The following is a 22,560-nucleotide window of genomic DNA, read 5'->3' on the forward strand; positions in this document are numbered from 1 at the left end:
GACATGTTTCTGGGAAGAAAAGCAGTAGAGTCTTTGGGAATCTAAAAACTGCACAAAGAATTAGAAAGAAAGCAGGAAGAGAACTCTAGGTTAAGAGGAAGTGGTAAAAACAAGAAACAACAGGATGAGGCTGGGTCAGAAACTTTCTAGACATGCTAAGGCAAACTGTGTGCAGCTGTCACACCCAGGAACATTCTATGTCCCCAAGCTAATCCTCTCAAAATGAAAGCGTCTTTAGCTAGGCATGTTATTGGGTGTCACTTCTTGGGGAGATTTAAAAAATGAAACCAAGAACGCCTATCCATTATAAGACGAATTATCTTTGTCATTATCATCAAAATATATCCACCAATGACTACATATATCTAGGTACTATGTCACCATTGTTAAGAACTCAGACTCTCTGAGTTAAGGTTCAGTGTTCTTTCTACCATTTTTAATTCCTCGATGATGCATGGTTTATTTCTAAATATGGCCCTTAATCTCACCTAAGGAACACTAAAGAATAAAATATATTGAATTATAAGACCTACTAGTAAAGATGTGTCTGACTTGGGGGAAAAAAAACTTGTGTAATTTTACTGCCAAACTCACCAAATGGCGAAATTCTACTGAGAGACTCCCATTGGAAGATTCTTCAATGGACATGGCTTTGACATGAGTGCCACAAAGAACAAATCTTCGATTGCTAGAGAGAAAAATCTTAGTTATTTACATGGTCTCAGGTAAAATATATTTATGAAAATAGCAAAAAAATTCTAAAGTAAATGTCTTACCTTAGAGTTGAAACATTCCTGTAAAACCAAGAAGATTCTTTAAAATGAGATATTTAATAGATCTAGTAAAAACTTTCTATAATACTTCAGAGGATAATACGTAAAATTTCATTTCAAGTCTTTATAGTAAGATTTTTTAAAGTAAGTCTTCACTGGAGTTATGTTAAATGTTTCAACTTCCAAGTCAAATATTTGAAGTCCATTGATACGTAACGTTAGAGAAATAAATGTAAAAGGTTGAAATTATTCTATAAAATAAGGATAATTCTTTTTAAAAAGTCTTACATTTTCATGTTTCAAAATGAAATTAGAAACTTACTTGTCAATTGATGCTTTCACCTTTACCTGATAGTTTAGTTCCGGTAATTTTATTAGTAGTCTGGAAAGACACATAAAGAATCAACGATAAAAATTAAAAGTTCTAAAAGCCTTTCTATATTTAAAGATTTAAATATATTTATGGTATGCACATATAAATCAAACATATTATCTCCAGTTACATATCAGTGTGTTTTAAAAATGTCTAATTCCTCTTTAGTTTGCCATGTTACTAATATTGACATCAGCCACTTAATATCACACTGACACACTTGGAAAGTGTTTCCATATTGCTCAGTGGATGTGTGTTGGATAATACGTTGGTTGGGTCAGAAAAATAGCTATATATTTTGGCTAAAGCCCAAATTTGGCTTAGATGTATAATACAAGAAAAATTCTTTGTAAATCTATTACTATGGCTCATTTTTATTCTCGTACTATAAAAAAAACATTTTGTAAGCTTAGTAAAACTAAATGTTTTGGTGATAACTGTTATGTAGCGAAACACTGAGAAAGTCTAGGCCTCTGAAAGAATATGGAAAATTCCAGTTCAAATGCATTTGCAATCTTTAAATACACTATATTTAAGTAACAGCAAAAATGTTGATCGCTGAAAAAGATCTAACTTCAAACAAACAAGAGATTAAAGGTCAGAATAACGATTTTTCTTTTTTCTTTTTTTTTTAAAGATTTTATTTTTTTCCTTTTTCTCCCCAAAGCCCCCCAAAGTACATAGTTGTATATTCTTCGTTGTGGGTCCTTCTAATTGTGGCATGCGGGATGCTGCCTCAGTGTGGTTTGATGAGCAGTGCCATGTCCGTGCCCAGGATTTGAACCAACGAAACACTGGGCCGCCTGCAGCAGAGTGCGCGAATGTAACCACTCGGCCACGGGGCCAGCCCCAGAATAACGATTTTTCTAATTCTCCTTTTTCTGAAGGCAGCTCCTCCTTCATTCTTTGGCTTCCCCAGCTCCTCAGAGCTGTACCCTCTGATTTTCCCCCTCTGTGGGTGCAGTCCAGTATCAAAGATACTCATTCACTCACTCATTATTCATTCATTTACTCACACACTCATCTCAAACCTCACTCATTCACTCAGCTTGTACTGAACTCCTCATAGGTTCCCAGGACGGCTCCAGTGCTGGAGAACTAATGGAGTGAGTTGGGGAAGGGACAAGTGTGGACATGGCTGTACATAAGAAGTCCAGCTAAATAGATGGAATGTAGAGTACGGTGATAAGCAACTGATAGGTATTAAAGGAATATAATCATAGACAACATACAGCCCAAACAAAAGGGTGGGTAGAATGTAGCCACGGTCCCTTAAAAGTCCCAGGATTGGTTTCAGGGTTTGGAATATAAGTGTGCAGTTGTTGGGAGCTGGGGGTGAGGAGGTTGTATGAAATAAGGCAAGATGTTTTCCCTCTCTGCCTTCCTCTCTCTCCTACTTAGTGAAGGATCTGATTCACTCTAAGATGCTGATGACTAAAGGGAGTCCTTTGAAACAGGAGGATGGAATGCCATGGTAGAGAAGTGTTGTAGGGAAAATCTTGAATACTAAGTAAAGGATCATCTATCAAGACAGTGGGGAAGAGGGTACAGAGAAGAAGGATAGGAACCCAAAAGGCAGGCAGAGGAGGAGAGCAAAACACCCAAACCAGGGACTAGTGGTCCATGCCTATGGCAATGAGTTCAAACAACATCCAAAGTGGTGCCTGTTCAGGGACCTCTTCCACTTAGAACTCTGCTGAGCAATCCCTACTCCTCTCCCTTTCTGTCCCAGAGAGCATTTTAGACTTAGCACATCATCTATGGGGATGTCGCGAGGAAAAGGAGGCTGTCCACCCCCCCATACCTTATTTCTCTTTATTGTTACTGTCTTCTGGATTATACAGAGATATGGAGATGAGGAATGAACAACTTTGAAAATAATGAAATTTTAAAAGGGAATCTGGCCTCTGCAATTTGTTTTTGAGTCTTAAGTCTTGGTGAAAAATTCACGCAAAGGAACTTACTAGAAATTTCTATCAGGGTTTTTGAAATGCAAACTGGAAACATATGTCTTCCCTTTAAAAACGGAGTTCCAATAGTGATTTGTGATCACGGACCCTATCATGGGACCCTAAATCACTGTCTGCCATGGCATCACCAACTCTTGGGCTGGTCTGAAAGTTCACCGTTCCAGAGGTGACCTAGTGGCTAGGAACTTAAAGCATTAGGACCTTGCAGATTGAGGCATGATGAAAACCTTTGAATGTTCAAACTCAAATTCGTTGTTTTAAGTGCCATTATGAAAAATTTATAAATGTTTTGGTTGCTTATGCTAAGGGAAAGGATCAAATACACAGATAAGCAATAATAACACAAAAGCCTTGTGTCTTTTTTTTTTTTGCTGAGGAAGATTTACCCTGAGCTAACATCCATGCCATCTTCCTCTATGTTTTAGTATGTGAGCCACCAGCACAGCATAGCTGCTAATAGAGCAGTGTAGGTCTGTACCCAGGAACTGAACCCAGGCTGCCAAAGTGAGTGTGCTGAACTTAACTGCTAGGCCACTGGGGCTGGCCCAAGCCTTGTGTCTTTAAATAAGGTACATAGTCAGGATATACTTAAAATTGTGATGGTGAGAGTTTTCATGGAAAAAACAATTAGCCAGTTACTGGGTAATCACAGCAGAAGAACATGCCACTATATTCCTGGAAAGGTTATTCAAAGCCTTCTAGAATCTGTCCCCAATCTATCTTTTCATTCTCTCTCTTCCTGCTCCACACTATTACAAAACAGACCCAGCAAGCCATCATTTCTGAGTCTCACTCTCCTACAGTTCTCCTCCCTTCTCCTCTCTGCTCCCTTCTCAAGGCCCTTCCTCACAGTGACCACTAGGTATTCTCCAGTCTCTCCAGTCTTCTCTCCAATCAACCTTTTCAGCAATTAATCCCACGATGTTCCATCTTGTGATTCCACGCTTTCTTGCTAATATCTCTCATAGTCTCATCTTCACTGGAATACTCCTGACAAGCAGGCCTCATCTTAACACTTCTGTGGCCATTTACTATAGCTTAGTGCTGGGCATGCAGGAGGCTCTCAATAAAGAAAAGTCAAATGAAAGAGATTGGCCTTAATTATGCAATGGCTGTGGCTCCATAAGAATATGAAATGATAGAACACATTCTGCCTACCTTAGTTTTACAGTGAACTGAATGAGGGTTTTAAGTACCATCGGCCTCTGAGGGTGGGTTGGCATGCATGGCTGCCGTTCAACCACAAATGAGCTAGATAAAAAGGAAATAAAGCATGTCATTCGAAAACAATGAAAATATCAACAGGCTGAAAACCACAGAGGAACAGGATGCTGTCCTCTTATAAAGTCCAAGTTTTCCACACTTAGAAGCCATTCTAACTCCCATTAGGCTCACATCTTTCCAATGAATTCTCGTCAATAATTATCATGAGATGGAAAAATGCTTAAAGATTGTCCCTAAGTAACAACAGTAAATATTTCTTAATTGTTATACTTGAGTCAAGAATAGAAGCTCCAGTCTACTGATATCATAACTAAACATAAGGTAGAAAGTTAATTTCATGCCATTTTAAAACTAAATATTAGGATTTCTGGCAAATACTAGTATTTTTTTTCTTTAGATGAGCTTATAAACATAGATATGTTCCACCATTCATTTCTTAGATATGCACTTAAGAACAAATCCTTGAAATCTTCTTTCCTAAAATGTGAAAATTGAACTTTAGGTGGGTAGTGTGGCTTGACTAGTGGAAAACCAAATCAGTTGGTGGGAGAAGTGTTGATGAATAAATAGTGAAGAGTAGAAATGTTTCTGGAACTCTCTGGAGCTGTAGTCTCTTCACCTTGAGGCTCATTGATTGACACTTCTCTACCACTCCTTCAACTCAACCCCCAAACCCCAGCCAGGGTGTCCTTCCAGCTCCACGGAACTGAGGATGCCATGAGGCATTTAAATGGATAACACTCCACTTACTTCTTGAAAAGGTTGTAGATTAAGAAAGTGACTCTTTCTAGCAGATGTGCTCTTTGCATTGGGATGGGGTCGCCCTCATATGTCATTTTGGTGGACTGTTCCTCTAACTTCTCCAGTTGCCTTCTGAGTTGGAACAAACTTTCTGCCAACAGTGTAAAGCTATTGAATAGCAAGTGAAAATGCAGTTTTTCCAGTTAATTACCGTTTTATCTATTAATCATATTTAGCAAATATTAAATGATTAAATAATTATTAAATTAAACTAATCACGATTCCATTTAAGATTAGTGATAGTTCTTTATGTTTATTTTCCCAATCCACTTTTTTCTCTAAGATGCATGATATAGGTTAAATGTTTTTAATAATTTCTAATTTATACCTTCAGTTAAAGACAAAAAATCATTTATAAAATTTTCAACATCTGGAGCAACATCTGGAACCTTTGTTTAAAAGTCCATTAAATACATATGTTAAGAACATGGCACTCACTAAAGGGCAAAGAAAGAGCACATTTAAAACATCAAAAATATGTGATATAATGAATGTTACGTGTAAGAACGCTGAAGAAAAAAACCAATATGAGACTGACCCCTTGCCCACTCCCCTTGCCCCCAGAAATAGGTATTTTTTTACAACTCTTCACTATTAGCCAAAAATTATCAATGGCTTTCTCTGGAGAAAGGTATCTGCTTGGAGTTTTACTCACTACGTGATGAGCTCACCTCAGAAATGGGGGTGAACTCTTGGTCCAGAAGTCTGGGAGAGAGATTGAAGTGGACACTGAAGGGGCCTCCAGCTACGGAGGAGGCAGAGATCTCGACAGACTTGGTATGTCCATCTGGCTCTGACAGCAGATCTTTGTATTTAAAGTTTATTCCTCACATAACACTGCTGAAAGAACTGTCAGACCCCCTCTGAATTTGGTAAGAGGACCATTATCTGCTATGTTCTTTATAGCTCCCTTTGTCGTTTATCTTGTTTTCATGACAACAGAGTAGCGAGGTTAGAGAATCAAAGTTATCTCCCCAAGGAAAACCAATACATTTTAAAATGAACCCAATTTCCTCCTTTTCTTGAGAAATAGGCCTGGCGGGACAGAGCTTTCAGTGCATACTTCCATTGCACCGAATCGTGCTCTTTGAAAACAATTTCGGATTTCAACGGAACATTTTACTCTTTTTCATTCTATTTTCTAGTTGTTCTTTCAATCAGAAAGTTTTATTTGGCATTTATGTAGAGGAATATCTTATCAACATTTTTTTCGTCTAATACAGAGGATAGTATCCACATGTGATTGCATGTACGCATGCAGAGCCAGAGAATGAGATGTTGAATTCACCATTTGAGATTCTTCATTTAAATACAAAATCAAATCACTTCGTTGAAAACTCAAAACTAATGTTTAACTCTGACATCTTAATACGCAGGTTTAAAAACCAAGATATCTTTTTTCAAGCTTTTGAAGCTAATGTTTCTTTATATCCTTAAAGAAAGTATATTTACTGCTGGTTTCAAAAGTTCATTTGAATCTTTTAAGATTGATAAATGAGAAAATTACACAATTGTTATGCATTCTAGTAGATTTCTATCAATGCTTTATTTTGCTCCACAGAGTGATAAAAATTAAGAACATTTATACAATTACATCTATTTGTTTTTATATGTAGAGTTCCCAGCTGCTAATGAACCATCAATAAGTCGAATGAATTGACTGTCTGGTCTGAACCTGCATTCTCTGGCTGAGTGACTCTAACTTTTGTACTTCCTGTGGTTTTCACTAGAAACTAAAGTCAATTCCTTTTACCAGTTTTGAAGCTGGTCGAGCCCGTTGTGGAGTGGACCTCCTATGCAGGCTATTTGCTGTCGCCTCTTCCAGTCTTGCAGCTCTTCTATCAGCATGTTGTTCATTAACAAGTCCGTTTCGTTGACTATTTGTGTCATCTTGCTGAGGGCTTCCTAAAAAGAAAGGTGACTACTGAAGCGATTTTCATGAGACACAGCCAAAGTCGGTCATAAGTCAACCTATCAAACAATTTGTCTGACTTGGGAGAGGAAGGCTTGGTTAAAATTTTGACCAACTATTTTACCAAATACTACCTTCTATTTGCCATAGCACTGCCTTTTCAAACGGTTAAACCACTACAATTAAAGAGCGTCGTGAAGAAGGATGACCACAATTTAACATTCTCATAATATCTCATCATATCTTTCAGTATAAATAGGTTGAATTTGTAACTCCTGTGACATTATTGAATCTTGTAGTCATAGAGCCATATACCTACCTTTTAAAAAGACATTTATAAATTTAATTTATATTGTGATAAATATATTCATGTACTTATTTTAAAATGTACTGACTAGGGGCTGGCCCCGTGGCCGAGTGGTTAAGTTCGCGTGCTCCGCTGCAGGCGGCCCAGTGTTTCGTTGGTTCGAATCCTGGGCGCGGACATGGCACTGCTCATCAAACCACGCTGAGGCAGCGTCCCACATACCACAACTAGAGGAACCCACAACAAGAAATATACAACTATGTACTGGGGGGCTTTGGGGAGAAAAAGGAAAAAACAAAATCTTTAAAAAAAAAAAAATGTACTGACTAAAAATTGAGCCTTTCTGTCTTAGTTTTTATTATTATCTGGGTTTTGGGGAGCAGAGTGGAGAAATATAACTTTCAAAGGCCTACAGATTAGAAGATGTGAATTGCTACTCTGGCTTTGCCACAAGCTATGTGAATTTGGATAAACTATCTAAGTTTGCTGGAACTTGGTCTTCTGACCTATACTATCACGTGAATGGACTGAACTATTTCCAAGCCTCCTTCTCTCCTTAAAATCTTATTTCTAAAGTAGAATAAAATGGTGTGCATAAAATGTATAGCATAGATTAATTATGCATAAAAGCATTAAGTTTATCTTGAACTAATTATTTGCACATATAAAATATGATATATAACTGTTTAAGTTTATAATTAAAGTAAAAATAAATTTTACATTTATTTGTGCTCACACAAATTCCTGCAAAGAAAATGGAGTGGAATTTTTAGAAATGAACTATTGATTTATCAGTGACTGATTAAATTTCAATTGAATTTATTTCCAAAGAGAAGTAGAAAATTGAATGGAGCTGTTTCCCCTTTTTTCGAATATTTCATTGAGCCAGAAAAAAGTTCTTCCTCTCCTTCGGAGGAGGTTAGACTGAATATGTTTAGTCATCAATGAACTATCATTTAACTAGGAAATTACTTAGCACAATGTCATTTTTCAGAGCAGAAACTGGAACACATTTTTTTAAATAAAATTTTAGTAGTCACCAAGGGTATACACGTGTGGTAGAACTCATCTCAGCATATTAAGTACAGTAACTAAAACAGTCATGTCTGAAACAGTGGCAAATAAAATTGGGTAAAATGTTCACCTTGAAATTAACGGTAGCTACCGTAAGTGTACCCCGTAACCAACATAAGAAGACTTTAGAGAGGTCCGGCTGTTAAACTTAGGAAGAGGAGCGTGGCCAACACCATGAGACTCTGCCCAGAAACACTGCAGTTCATTCATTCAGATAAAATCCAAGAGCTTGATTCTTTTCAGTAGGACTAGTTGTAGCAAAAGGAGAAAACAGGCAGAAGGCCAAATTAAAGTTCTTCACTAACCTTTCTCTTAAAGTCGAGGCTGTTAAGCATTTCTTGCAGAGTTAAAACTTCCTGATTCATCAGGGCGCTGTTCTTGTCACCCTGATCTGCACAGGAAAAGAGATCAGATTAGGAGTCTTCTCCAAGGAAAAGCTCTCGGTCTTGTAATCCACCATCCTAAGATCCTAGGATGCAAGCGCCTAAATGAGGCCCTTAAGCCTCTGTCTGCTCATTTTGGCAGGAAAGATTACATCCAAGCATGCCAGAGAGGAGCTCTCTACCTTACAGACCTTGAGGGAAGACCATTCTTCATACCGAGTTACTTTTGAGGGTAGCAGGGAGGCTGGGAGTAGGGAGAGAGGAGATAATAAAGTTTTTGTGATGGATTCCATGTTAGGAACCTCTACACTGATAATAACCCTGGTTGGTTGGCATAAGTAGGAAAGGAAAGGGGCCTCCCTTTGGGTCCATGATTAAATCACATTTGACTCCTTCTGGTGCCTTTACCCACTGCTCCCTGCCCCACCGTATACCCAGGAGTTATGGGCAACTGCCTGGGAAACTAATAAAGACTAAATTCTTCGCTTTCCATTTTCCTTTGCAAAATGGGCTAGCCTCATGGTAAAACTAGAAGTGGGAAAGAGCTGCAAATCAAGGAAAATATCTGACGGAAAAAGAAAGCCAAAATGATTCATCTTCTTAAATGGGAATGTGCAATAAACACTGTATTGTTTAATTTTAACATTAAACTTTATTGGTACATAGCAAGTGATTGTTTATACCAACCACTTACATCTATGAGAAACAAAGGTTGGGAATGCTGATCTGACTGCTGTGATGGCGAGAAAGAGGCCCCAGAACAGCATTGTGCCAAATTTCTCAACAAAATAGCACCAATCTCTGGGAAGTCATTCCTGGTTGTATTAATTCACAGATTCGCCAACTCCTAGATCTACATGGAGCAAAAAAATCCTGCTTATACAGCATTTTATCAACTCAAAACTTCATTAGCTAATACTTTCCAGTTTTCACTGGCAAGAATATAATTTATTTCCCATGTATCTTTCATTTCATTTAAAACATTTCATTTCACTTAAAACCAACAAAATAAATACTTGATTTAAATGATAAAATGATCATTTTTATTCTTCATAATGCTCATGAAGCACTGAAAGATAGTAAGTTCAAAAGAATCTTACTGTTTAATGTATTTCATTATGTTATAATTCTTAAAATTGGTAGTTCACATATGTAATTGGGGATGAGACTGCTTTCAATGAACTGTGATGTTTGATTAAATTTGCAGTTGCTCTAAACATATTTAGAATCATGGACCCCTTCGATGATCTGATGAAACCCACGGTTGTGCCATTTCTTCCAAAGGGAAAAGATGTACATACAAACAATCAAGAATATTTTGAATAAACTTTCATGGGAGTCAAGACACCCTGAAGATGCCAAAACATGTCACTCTTCATCTATGCCAGGAAAAACAAGTTTTCTAATATCCTCTCTCTTAAATCTTAGATGAAAAGTTAAGCATTTGATCACCATCATCCATACTTCCTTCCAGATAAATTTTAAGCTAACATTTCAATAGTTAAAGATAATTCTGTAAACGAAAAATTTATATCCAATTTGTTTTAAAAATTATTTAAAAATAATTTTAGAATTACAGAAGAGTTGCAAAAATAATAGAAAATTCCATTATATACTTCATGCAACTTCCTCTAATGTCTTATATTTATAATTATCAAAACCAGTAAACTAATATTGGTACAATCCTATTAACTAATCTAGACTTGATTAGAATTTCTCAAGTTGTCCCACAAATTGGAACACACTCTAAATGATCAATCCATTATTACTTGTAAATCTTAGACCTTGTAAATATTCTCATTTTTTCCTTCCTTTTCTTAAAAAATGCCTAATTGTAAGCAACCTCAATGTTTAACCACGAAAAGATAGTCAAATAAATTGCAATGTCTTTACATTTTGGCATACATGAAATTATTGAAATTATTTTTTTGAAGATTTTTTATAATAAAGGGAAATACGTAAAAATAAAACTTTAATTTAAAATGCAATACATAAAACTATGTACAGGATGATCTCAATTTTTTGAAAAAATAGATATGTATATTTGAACATATACGAAAAAAGCTGGAAGGAAATACATCAACAGTTTGACAGTGTTCATCTGTACGTAGTGAAATTTCATGTGATCTTTAATTTTTAATGCTTTTGTCTATTTTCCACTGAGTCACATTTCTACTTTATGATTTAAAAAAATTATATTAAAAAACTCACCAAGGGATGACATTAGTAATTTCCTGATCATATTAGGCAATTATCGTACTTTTCTTAGTTGTGATAATGATATTTTGATTCTATGGTAGAATGTTCTTAGTTTTTGGAGATGCATGCCGAAGTAAGGGTGATTTCTCAAGAGCCTTATAATTTACTTTGAGTTGGTGAGTAAAAAATATATATTTATACGGAGAGAAAAGGAGGGAGCAAAATAAATACTCCTCTCCTGCACACTCCCTTCAAAAAAACCCACTTTGCTTAGAGCAGTAGACCAATTTACCAGTTCTGTCAGTAAAGAAGACACCCTGGTCATGTTCCCTTCACCTCCCTGTGTAGACTCATAGGCAAAACAGAAACTTACCCATCGTCTGAATTGTTTTATACCTGTAGTCAAATTCATCTTGCAGGTCTTCTAAATATTTGGTGTCTTGTTCTGTCATCTTTTTACAAAAGAAAACATATTCTGTCGTTACAATTAAGCATGTCGATGAAACAACATATTGGTATTTCAAATTACACTGTTGCTTCCAGTCTAGACACGGAACCTCTATTTCTGAAGAGCTAACTCTGTGAAAGCTGAATAATGCTGGAAGAACCAGATTGAACCTGCTCTTCCAACTATTTTCTCTTCCTGATTGATTGGAAATCTTCCAGCATCTTGCCTCTCATGTCTCAATTAGCTCCAAATGATGCTACTAATTTAATTGTTTCTACCTGAGACTACAGAGACTAAGTTTTCCTTTTTAGTTCTATATGATTCTGTAGTAATGTACCAATTAACTTTTCCCTTAGTCTCCATTCTAATCGGCTGCAGTTTATGTCAACTTGGTCTAAATTTTTTTCTCTCTACTTCTTAGAAACAAGAATCTATGCTTCCTCTGTGTCTTCCATCTTCAAGATTTTTATTTTACTCTTCTCCAAACTTGGTGATGTTTTTCTGCTCAGATTTAACAGGTAATAATTGTCAAGATCCAGGCTAAGGCTTTTCATATATTATCTCATGCAGTCCTCACAACTATCTTATGAAGGTGACTATCCTCACTTTTACAGATGAAGAAGCGGAGGCTTAGAGATGCGAAGTAACTTACTTGCCCAAGGCCACAGAGCTTCCCAGCGATGGAGTTTGGTGGGGAAGCCTAGCAGTCTGACTTCGACTCCCTCCTTTTACTACAGTTAGACATACTTTCCTTCCTTGATCTCAGACTACTTATCTTTCTTAGAAAATTGACTTTCTGCTGCCTACTTATTCCAAGAAGTCTCTAAGGAAACAAACATCTATGCCAATACCCTTCACAAATTCTAAATTTTAATCACCTAAATTATTGGTTAAGAAAAGTATCAAATTTTGGGCAAGAGAGTCTGAATCTGTATCCCAACTCTACAACTCACTAGCTGTAGGAACTTGGGCAAATGTCTTGGCACTTCAGCTCCTCCGTCTGTAAAAAGGGGTGAGGAAGGATGGGGGTGGGAGGAGAAGGAGAAAGGAGGGTAATAACAGCATCTACTGATGGAGGTGTAAGAATCTCATGAATTAAATTACTTAACACAAAGCCTGACCAGGCACATGTTTAACAAGCACGAGCTATGATAACTATTCTCATTCCTATTTGTTTTCTCTGTCTTCCTCTAAAATGACTTTCTCGATGTTTATAAACCTTAAAAAAGAAACCAAGTGGTAGCTATTGACTACACGGTATATTGTCTACTGATTCAATAATAATGACTACCAGTTTCGAGAAAATCTGTTTTGTGCCTAAATCTTACATACATTATCCTTTCAGAAACCCGCAAAGTAAAATATTTCCATTTTTCGTATGAGGAAACTGAAGTTGAAAGTCATATGCTCAAGCTGGATTCCAGTCCAGTCTAGTTCAGCGTTAAAGTGTTTGCTCTTTCTCTTCACTACACCCCAACACCTCTTGGAGCATTTCACTTAAATGTTACATTTCCAAAGAGGAAAGACTTGTGGCATGCAATGATCTACGAAAAGGTAAGGAGCACACACACACACGAGAAAATATAATAAAATTATCTATGATCATTTTAAAGCAGAAATACACAGGAGTCTCATCTTTTGATCTCAAAATTAAAAGTTAAAAGAAGGCAATATCTTGCAGAATCTTCTAATGAAAAGTGTATTGAACTAATGTCATTAAACTCTGAAAAGGCAATAATAGAGTAAATAGCTAAAGACTTTCAGATATTGTAGTCAGTAATTGTAAAATGTCAAAATACCCAGCAATAATCTTCAAGAGCTCTCTTGATGGCCTGAGAATCCTTATAGCAGTGCCACATTCCAAAGCATTCCAAGAGAAAATGAGGTTATGATCCTAGAAGGAGCTCATAGGCATGACCTGCACCACAGAGTTAACCCTACCTTGAGGCAAGGAGTCTGTCCTTTTGTACTCTGCTGTCACTCGGTCACTGTCTGTAGGCAACTGTGGGCTCTGGAAATAGCTCTCCAGAGAAGCCATTAGCCAACACTCACAGCCCCTGGAGATGGGGGTACAGGCCTGACAAAGGGATCTGGTTGGGGCTCCAAAAGGCGGGCCTCTGCTGCATCATACTTCTCAGGAATTACAAAAGGAATTTGTGCTGGATGCAAAAATCATGCGTACTTGCTCAATGTGTTTAAATATTCCTACTATAATAAAATAAGCATCTCCTGACCTTACATGCTTGTAGACTCAGTGGAGCCGTTGGTTTTAAGATTATAATGTGCCAGGGCATTTTGACCTACCTAAGTTGGTCTGAGAACCTGATTCTTTCTGGCAACAGAGTAAGCAGATAGTTTTGCACGCTCGTCACTTGCTATGGAGGATCATTAAATCGGAAGTCTGAAAATTAACTCTTAGAAGTATTGTCATTTAAACCCTCTGTCTATTACTCAGACAAGATATGGTGCAGTTTACCTTTAAACATCTATAGTTTGTTTAATTTTATGGAATTATTAGTTTTGTAAAGGACAAGGAAATGAATGCTATGTAAGTTTTGGAAAGGAAAATTAGCATTCTATTTTACACACAAATTGGAGAAAGTCTCACTTAAGAAATTTTCTCTAATCAATGAAATTGATAAATCTCTAGCCAGACTAATCAGAGAAAAACCCGACATTTACCAGTATCAAGTGAGAGAGGTGCTATCACTACAGATTCTTTATATATTCAAAAGATAATAAAAGAATATTATGAACAACTTTGTCCCAATAAAGACAACTTGGATGAAATGGACAAATTTCTTGAAAAATACAAATGACCAAAGCTCATTTAAGAAGACATAGATAATGCAAATAGCCCTATGTCAAAGAAATTGAAATTGACCTTAAAAGGCTAGCCCAAAAGAAATCTTTGCTAATATGAACGTAGTGTGTGAGAGATATTTGTCTTATTAACAGATTGCCCTAAGATTTCTGTATGCACTAACTTTTGGCACGTAGGAAAAAGGTACACAGTTAGTTGTATGTGGCAATAGCTAGGCTTCCTAGGGATCTATAAGGTCACTCACCTGCACACTATTTTTAATGGCAGTCACTTTGTGCTCCACGTTCCTCTGTCTTTCTGAAACTGAAGAACTTTGTAAGGATTTCTCCAGAGGTCCCTGAAAAAAGAATGCCTTGAAATTTCAATAATGTTGATAAAACCAGTTTATGATGAATGTAGTATACGTAGCATGTACTTTGAACAGAGGTTTGGATCAATATGATATGAAATCCTCCACAGCCATTAAAACTCATGATGTGGAAAAACATTTAATGATGTGTAAGTCGTGTTAAATTGTTAAGAAATAGAACAGATTATAAAAGCACCACATGTTTATGATCTCTGTTGCTTATATATGTATATATGTTTATAAATATATGGATATATGTCTTGACATGTAAACTCAAGCACATATGATTGGAAGAACACACACATCAAAATCTTATCAGTGTGTTATCTTTGAATAGTGAAATTACAGAAGATTTTATGGTTTAAAATTTTATTTTGTAATTTTATATAACTGACATATTACTTTTGAAATTCTATAAAACTAATATATGTAATTTAAAAATTAGTATAGTGTAACTACATTAAGTTGACTTAAATCAGAATTAGGGATGTTGAATCTGCCAGAATAAAATTTTTGTACTAGAACAAAGGGAGTTTACTAAAGAATACGTAAAAATGTTAGCTTGATTAAATAGAAAGGTTAACCAGCTTCTCCAGGCACCATTGCTTGGCCACTTAAGTAATCTGACACTGAGTGTACTGCTTAGATATAAAGCTACATTGACATCTAGAGATGAGAGAGAAGCCAGCAACTCCTTGACCTTACAGTTGGGTGAGGAGCTATGGTTAGAAAAGCTGATGACTTCACTAAGATACACAGAAAATCAGTGGTGGAACCTCAAGTGGAACCCGTGTCTTTGACTATTGATCAAGTGTTCTTTCAGCTACACCAGATTCCTCAGATTGTAAAGATTTTATACAATGCCCTCTCTCTCTCTAATTTTGGCCTCCATTATTTGTTTATCTACCTGAAATTTGCAAATCAGTGCTTCTTTTGTGGTAGTATGTGGTACTGGCAGATTATTTGCAGAGTGACTTTGACGAGCATTTATCAAAAAATGAAAATTTCTAATTTAACTGATATCTGACATTTGAAGGGAACAACACACACACAAACACACTAAATGACTAGACATAAAAGGGATACAAAAAGGATGGCTGAGAATATATATGAGAATATAATATATTACTAATAGCCTCTTAATTTTACCCAAAAAGCACTGAATCAAACTATATTTACTTTAGAAACTTACTATACATTAGATCTTAAATTAAATAAAAATACCATGCTTTTTATTCATCTAAAAATAAGAATAGTAAATTGTTAAAACTCCGTACTTCTTCAAAAACAACCATAACCTGACAATAACTAAACCTGAGAAATTTTAATAGTGAAAAAAGACACTTTTCTTGGACTTCCAAAAATAAATATTGTAATGTGATTTACTAAATTATGGAGAATATCATTCGGAAAGTTGATTACTTACACACTCTTTTCTTTTTATAAGGATTAATTAAAAAGTATTCCTTAAGGATCTCATTGATTCCTCTACTTGTCTTTGATGGAAGCTCTGAATTTATTTAGAATAGTGGGATAAAATACAATCTAACATATGGAAGGGTGAAGTACACTCAAGCAATCAACAAGCAAGTATTTACGGAGTTTCTGTAAGACACAGTTCCTACTTGTGGAGTATTTTGGACTTGTGGGTAGGAAATCAGGAGCTACTGAAGGGTTTTGAACAACCCTGAGGAGAAGTGTGCTGAGAGAAGTGCAGTTCAAATGGTAGTTATGAATTCAGCTAAGAGGTGGTTACTATATTCCTAAACGGACATTGTAAGACCATGGACCAGAGTGTGGTCAGTGAAAATAGAAAAGAAGGTGTGATTAGGATTCTAGAAACATACTGTGGAAAGACTGGTGACTATCTCAATAAAGAGGCAGAGAAAAGGAGATACTCAAAGATGATCCCAAGACCTTGATTCCAAGTGACTGGAAGGATGGTGGTATTACTAATAGGTAGAAGCTGGTTTGAAAGAAGATAAGAATTTCTGTTTCAGAAAAATTGAGTTCAAGGCGATAACAAGGTAAGTTCAGAAAATATTACCTGAATGGGCATGTTGGCTGCAGCCAATATTCTTCTCTCTTCCCTTAAACAATTTGAAATAACTACAGCTACATGCATTGGATTTCCATGAAATTTTCCCTGAAAAAAGTGAGCAAAAAACAACATAAAAGCTTAAATATACACATCCTAAGGAAACATCACTACCTGCAATCAAAAATAATCTCCCAGTAAACATGTGAAATTATTTGGGATTTGTTCCAACAATCTATTATAAAGCCACAGAAACTTACATTGTGAACATAGACTCCTATGTGGCATACTGCTCTGTTTTCAAAAATCATTTTTAATAGTTAAAAATAGTTCCTGAGCCCCTCGTAGGAAAGACTCTGCACACACACTCAGGGGCATCTGTTTACTTAGGCTGAGGATAGTTTTTAGGTAAAAGAATTACTTCTCTGCAAATTACTATGAACCAGCGTGGTCCCAGCTGTTGTCTTGTTACCCCTGTGCTCCATGCATGCTTAAAGTCTTTCTTTTGGTCCTCATTTGGTGTAGTTCACATGGAGTAGCTCATAATTATATCGATATATTAGAGTGAAACTCTATTACACATTTCAGCAACAATATTTTTATGACATCTAAACACATCTTTTATTACCATTGCTAATGGTGCAGATATTGTAAATTGGCAGCCTGGGGGCCTAATGCAAAGGTATATTGTGTCAGTTAAAATATTGCAATACCTTCAGGGGGAGCATGTACTACCCACCGTTGTCATAGTGTCCACCACTGAGTGACCCAGGCACTCATTGACCTTACGTGCCAGGACCCTGGAGGTATCTGCCTTTTCTTGGTTTACAGGACTAATTTTTGTGTGTGTGAGGAAGACTGGCCCTGTGCTAACATCTGTGCCAATCTTCCTCTATTTCATATGTGGGATGCCACCACAGCATGGCTTGACGAGTGGTGCTAGGTCCACGCCCGGAATCTGAATCTGTGAACCCTGGGTCGCCAAAGCTGAGCACCTGACCTTAACTACTACGCCACCTGGCCAGCCCCTCCAGGACTAATTTGAATGACATCATCATTTTTAGCGTTAAACTTCTTTCTTACAAGACTTTTTCCAAGGCAGGCTTAACAGGAAGCACAATAAATATAGACAAATGCATTTATTTAGTTTCTCTCTACCCTCCTCTCTGAAGGAGGTGCTAATTATCCATGAAATGTTTTGCCAAAAGGTCAGTAGCAGAAAAAATAAAATAATAATTCATAAAGTGGAAAATTAACAATTAATCAAAAGTAGATTAAACAGACTGGTAAACCAAAGGGTCTTTCTAGGGAAAAAAATGGTGTTATTGGCTGTAAATGTTTTTATGGCCTTGACTGCTACCACAATTTTATTAGCAAATTCATGTTAATTAGCACTTTTATTTGTAAAACTATGATAAATGCCAAGTATCTGAGTTCCTGTTCTTCCATATTCTATAGCTTTCAAAACTCTTTTCCTCTTCCTTAAATCAGAAAACTCCAAAAGAAAAAAACAAAAGTGGACTGAGAGAAACTCATGAGGTAAAGAAATTTAAGTGACCCTATTTGTTAAGCAGGGTTACCAAATTTCTGATTTCTGCATGCTGACAATTTCAGATTCTCCCTAGTTAGAATTTGTTCCTGTTACTTTTCCTATCTGTTGGTTTTTTCCATATACCTTCCCTTCAACTCTTCAAGAAAAGCTATGTTTCCTCATTTTGCCTTTAATTTATTTTTAAAATATTCCATTGATAAAAATAAAGGGCTTCTTCTAGGGCTAATTTGGAGGCTCTATTATTTACGTAAACTTGAAACTCTTCCCATTTAGGTTCAGGAGTTCCTCTAAGGCCCCAAGAATCATCATTATTTGTCTTTGTTTTTCTCGCTGTTAGAGGAGTCATTCGTTGTTGATCATGTAGATACTTTCAACATTTCTCAGCTCCATTGTGTACACTTTTTCATTTTCTTTCTCATTTGAACTTGTTTTACCTTCCCTTTCAGATTCAGTTCCCCTCCATGTCTTGTAAGGTTAAATTATTCATTTTTTCTCTTTTGTTCAGAGCCAAGAATCACCATTGTTTTCATCCAGGCTATCTTTTCACTTTCCTTTTGCATTTTTCCTACCTTTGTCTCTCACTTAAATGTATGAGATAAAAACGTCTTTTGGAAAATTGATCACTATGGATTCAAAGCCAAATTAGCACTTTTTATTTGCCAAAGATGTACTCACATCCACCTTTCCATAGTTACCATCTCTATGGACCTCAAAAAAAAAGGCAACAATGAAAAACAAAAACAAAAAGACAAAACAAAAATACCCCTAAGTGTGCATTGGTGGGAGGAAGGAAGAGAAAGCCACAGAAGGAGAAGCTGCCCATTTTCTATAGCGTGTCCATCCTCTTTCGTATAGGTATTGCACTTGTCTTCTACTGTGTGGCCTGTCTTTTCACTGTCTCATAGTGTCAGTGAATAGAAGTTTTTAATTTTAATGAAGACAAATTTATCAATTCTTCTTTTTACAGTTATTTTTATGACTTAAGAAATCTTTCCCTAATCTGCAATCATAGAGGTTTTTCTCCTATACTATCTTTTTAAGTCTTTATAGTTTTGCCTTAGTTGTAATTCACTTGAAGCTTGTGAATAACGAAAGGCCCCTTTCACTTTTTTCTATATGGATACTCAGTTGCAACAATATTTATTGAACATTCTATTCTTTCACCTCTGCTCTGTTGGGCCAATTCTGTCACAAATCAAGTGTCCATATGTGGATGGGTTTGCTTCTGGGCCCCATTACATCTTATGGTTCTGTCTATCTCTGTTTTACCAACAGACTGTCTTAATTACTAGAGCTTTATAATAAGTTTTGATGTCAAATAGAATAGGTTTTCTTTGCATTTCCATATAAATTTTAGAATCCCCTGTCCAGCCACGCTCATACACACAACCGTGTTAAGAAATTTGAATGACACGTTTAATCTTTAGATACATTTGAGAGTCTTGGCATCTTTATAATTGTGTTCTAATCCACTTATTTAGGTGTTCTTTAAAGTCTGTCTATTAAGCTTTATAATTTTCCAGAGATTTTACACATTTTTGTTAGGTTTATCTTTACGTAGTTGGTATTTTTGATAACGGAATTAACAGTATCTTTCCTTCCCAGTTGTTTTTGCTGGTATGTAGAAATACATTTGACTTTTATGTATTGATTTTGAATCCAGCAACTTTGCTAACTTTTATGAATTCCAATAACGTATTTGTAATATCTCATCAATTCTAAATATTTATCTGTAGATTCTTTTGGATATTCTGCAAACACAAATCATAGCTTGTGTGAATATTGCTAAAACTTTTCTGCCTTTTCAATCATCTAATTTCCATCAGGATTTCACCTTCATCCTAAGACTTATTTAGAAATGTATTGGTTAATTTCCAAACATAGGAATTTTCAACTTATCCTTTTTTTTTTTTTTTACTGATTTTTAAAATACATTTTAAAATTCTGATCAGAACAGATGTTCTGAATGACTTCGATCACTTAAAATTTGTTGAGACTTGCTTTGTGGCCCAGTTCATGGACCTTTTGAAAATGTTCCAGGTGAGCCTGTCGAGAATGTGAATTCTGCAGTTGTTGGGGACAAATGTCTTACACAGGTTCATTAACTCTACCTTGCTAAGTGTTTTGTTCGAATTTCTACACCCTTGCTAATTTTGTTGCCTGATTAATTTTATCAATTATTGAAAAAGGTATGTTAAAATCTGTTTTGTGAATTTTTCTCTTGGTGATTCTGTCGTACACATTCAGACTTTTATTTACTACTAGTGAGTCAAATCGTTCATTGCTATGAACTGATCTTTATCTCTAATGATGATTTTTGCCTTGAAGCAAAAATATAAACTGACATAATGCTTTTTATCACTTAGAATTTTTATTTTATCCCTATTGAGAGAACTCTTTTGATTTAGTTCAACATATTTATAGATATTTGAAATCACATATCAGTACTGTGCATTTATAACAGAGTAAACATATGTGAAACAAATTGGTTAGTAGATTCCTAAAATTTCCTCACATATTTGGAATTCAACTTTTCTGAAACTCTTTTAAAATTAGATCCGTCAGCATCAAAACTTTTTTATAAAATAATGTCCTCTGGGCCATCAAGAATGTTAGTGAACCGCTTTTCTTTAAAGTGTGCACAACTATTGTCTCCATTATGCAAGTTTTGATGCTGACGCTTTCTTGATCTTACCAGAAATTCTCAATAGAAAGCTTTTAGACAAGAACCAGAACTTACCTTCCTTCTGCAAATGGTCCTTAAATGCTTGGTTGACTGAAGCATTGAGGGACTGTAGTGGCCTAGTCATGCCATCATGGTTAACAATTATATCACTATATTTTTAGGTGAAATTATTACAGTCATGTGTCGCTTAATGCCTGGGATGCATTCTTAGAAATACATCAGGCAATTTCATTGTTGTGCAAACATCAGAGAGTGTACTTACACAAGCCTAGATGGTATGTGTAGCCAACTATATACCTAGGCCATATGACACTAATCTTATGGGAGCACCATTATATATGCAGTCTGTTGTCGACCAAAACATTACTATGCAGTGCATGAACTGTATTTCACTATTCAGATATGTGTCCGTAAAATCATTGAGAGCTAGAATATATAGTAGGGTCCCAGATGTCTATACCAGAAGACTTCTAACCTGTCCTCTATTAGCTCAACCATCATCCACACTACTTTGGTTCACTTCCAATAACATCTTTGAAGAAGTTCTTAGACATTGTTTTACAGTTTAGATTAAATATGGCACTAACTTTAGCAATTGGCAGTTAGGGATAAGATTACAGTGATTCACTGCTTTTCATACTTTTGATCATAGTAAAGATCCTATTGCACTGACAGTGTAATCTTAAGTCTTGTCAAAGAAAGTCAACCCCTCTTCCCCAGCATTACCTGTTTGATTAAACACATATTTTAATTTTCCCTCAATGGCATGATGCTGGAAGTTAAGTGCATTCATTTCAAAATTAGCAGGAAGTTTCTGATAAACGGATATTGTATACCTTAATGATAATCCTATGCAATGCATGATTCATTTGCTCCAGCCTCCTATTGTGCTGAGATTTCATTCATCTATTGTGAGGAATTTGGCAATTTCTCTTGCCACTCTTGCTTTGTATATGATAGGCAATCCTTTTGCATGAATCTCAGTAATGAAACATAATACAGCTTCTACTTCTGGGCATCTTTATGCCACCCTGTAAAACACTTTATTGTTGCTTTCCAAGAAAATATGGAATTTAGAGTCATCCATCAAGTGACAAATAGTTTGCTTAACAAATATCAAATTTATACCCTGCTGATTTGTTCCCATCCCATTCTGCATATGTGATAATTATTTAATTCTAAATCACAGTGTTATATTGATGACACTTTAAACAGCAATTAAACTCAAGACGTATTGTAGCAACAGTGCACATAATTCAACTGAAGTCATAACAACATGAATAGCTATAACCCAAATTCACAGCACAGGAAATGACAGAAACACTGTGATTGCTACCTGACAACAGCAATTAAGAGATACTATTGATTATAAGATGCATTTTGATTTCAGAGATGTTAAAATGCAGAAAAAAGGCATCTTAGAATCAATGAACATGCTGTTTTATTCTTTTGCTACTTTATGCTAAATTCCTTGTCTTTCCTTCAATTCCTCTTCGACTGCCCTTCCATCTAATTTCTCCATTTGACTAGTCACTAAAGAGTGACTAGTTCATCTGCTCTTTTTCTCCCAAATGGTTCAAGGAGCACCAGAGGCAGAGATAAAGGATGTAAGAAGACTTGCTCAAAATAATCTCCTAAATTCAAGTG

General features: G+C 35.9%; 1 protein-coding gene across 3 annotated transcripts in view; it reads right to left on the bottom strand.

Annotated features, from left to right (window-relative positions):
- The window catches only part of STAT4 (signal transducer and activator of transcription 4), a 97,469-nt gene that overhangs the window by 23,908 nt on the left and 51,001 nt on the right, over positions 1–22,560 (bottom strand). For all 3 annotated transcript variants that reach the window (XM_070580466.1, XM_070580465.1, XM_008516549.2), the window contains 10 exons: positions 16,685–16,783; positions 14,533–14,625; positions 11,390–11,468; positions 8,740–8,825; positions 6,895–7,046; positions 5,091–5,249; positions 4,275–4,367; positions 1,096–1,155; positions 777–794; positions 595–688 (listed from right to left, as the gene is read on the bottom strand). In XM_070580466.1, the coding sequence (XP_070436567.1) occupies positions 595–688; positions 777–794; positions 1,096–1,155; positions 4,275–4,367; positions 5,091–5,249; positions 6,895–7,046; positions 8,740–8,825; positions 11,390–11,468; positions 14,533–14,625; positions 16,685–16,783 (933 nt within the window). The remainder of the gene's footprint in view (positions 1–594; positions 689–776; positions 795–1,095; positions 1,156–4,274; positions 4,368–5,090; positions 5,250–6,894; positions 7,047–8,739; positions 8,826–11,389; positions 11,469–14,532; positions 14,626–16,684; positions 16,784–22,560) is intronic.

This window comes from Equus przewalskii, chromosome 17 (assembly GCF_037783145.1).
Source record: "Equus przewalskii isolate Varuska chromosome 17, EquPr2, whole genome shotgun sequence".
NCBI lineage: Eukaryota > Metazoa > Chordata > Mammalia > Perissodactyla > Equidae > Equus > Equus przewalskii.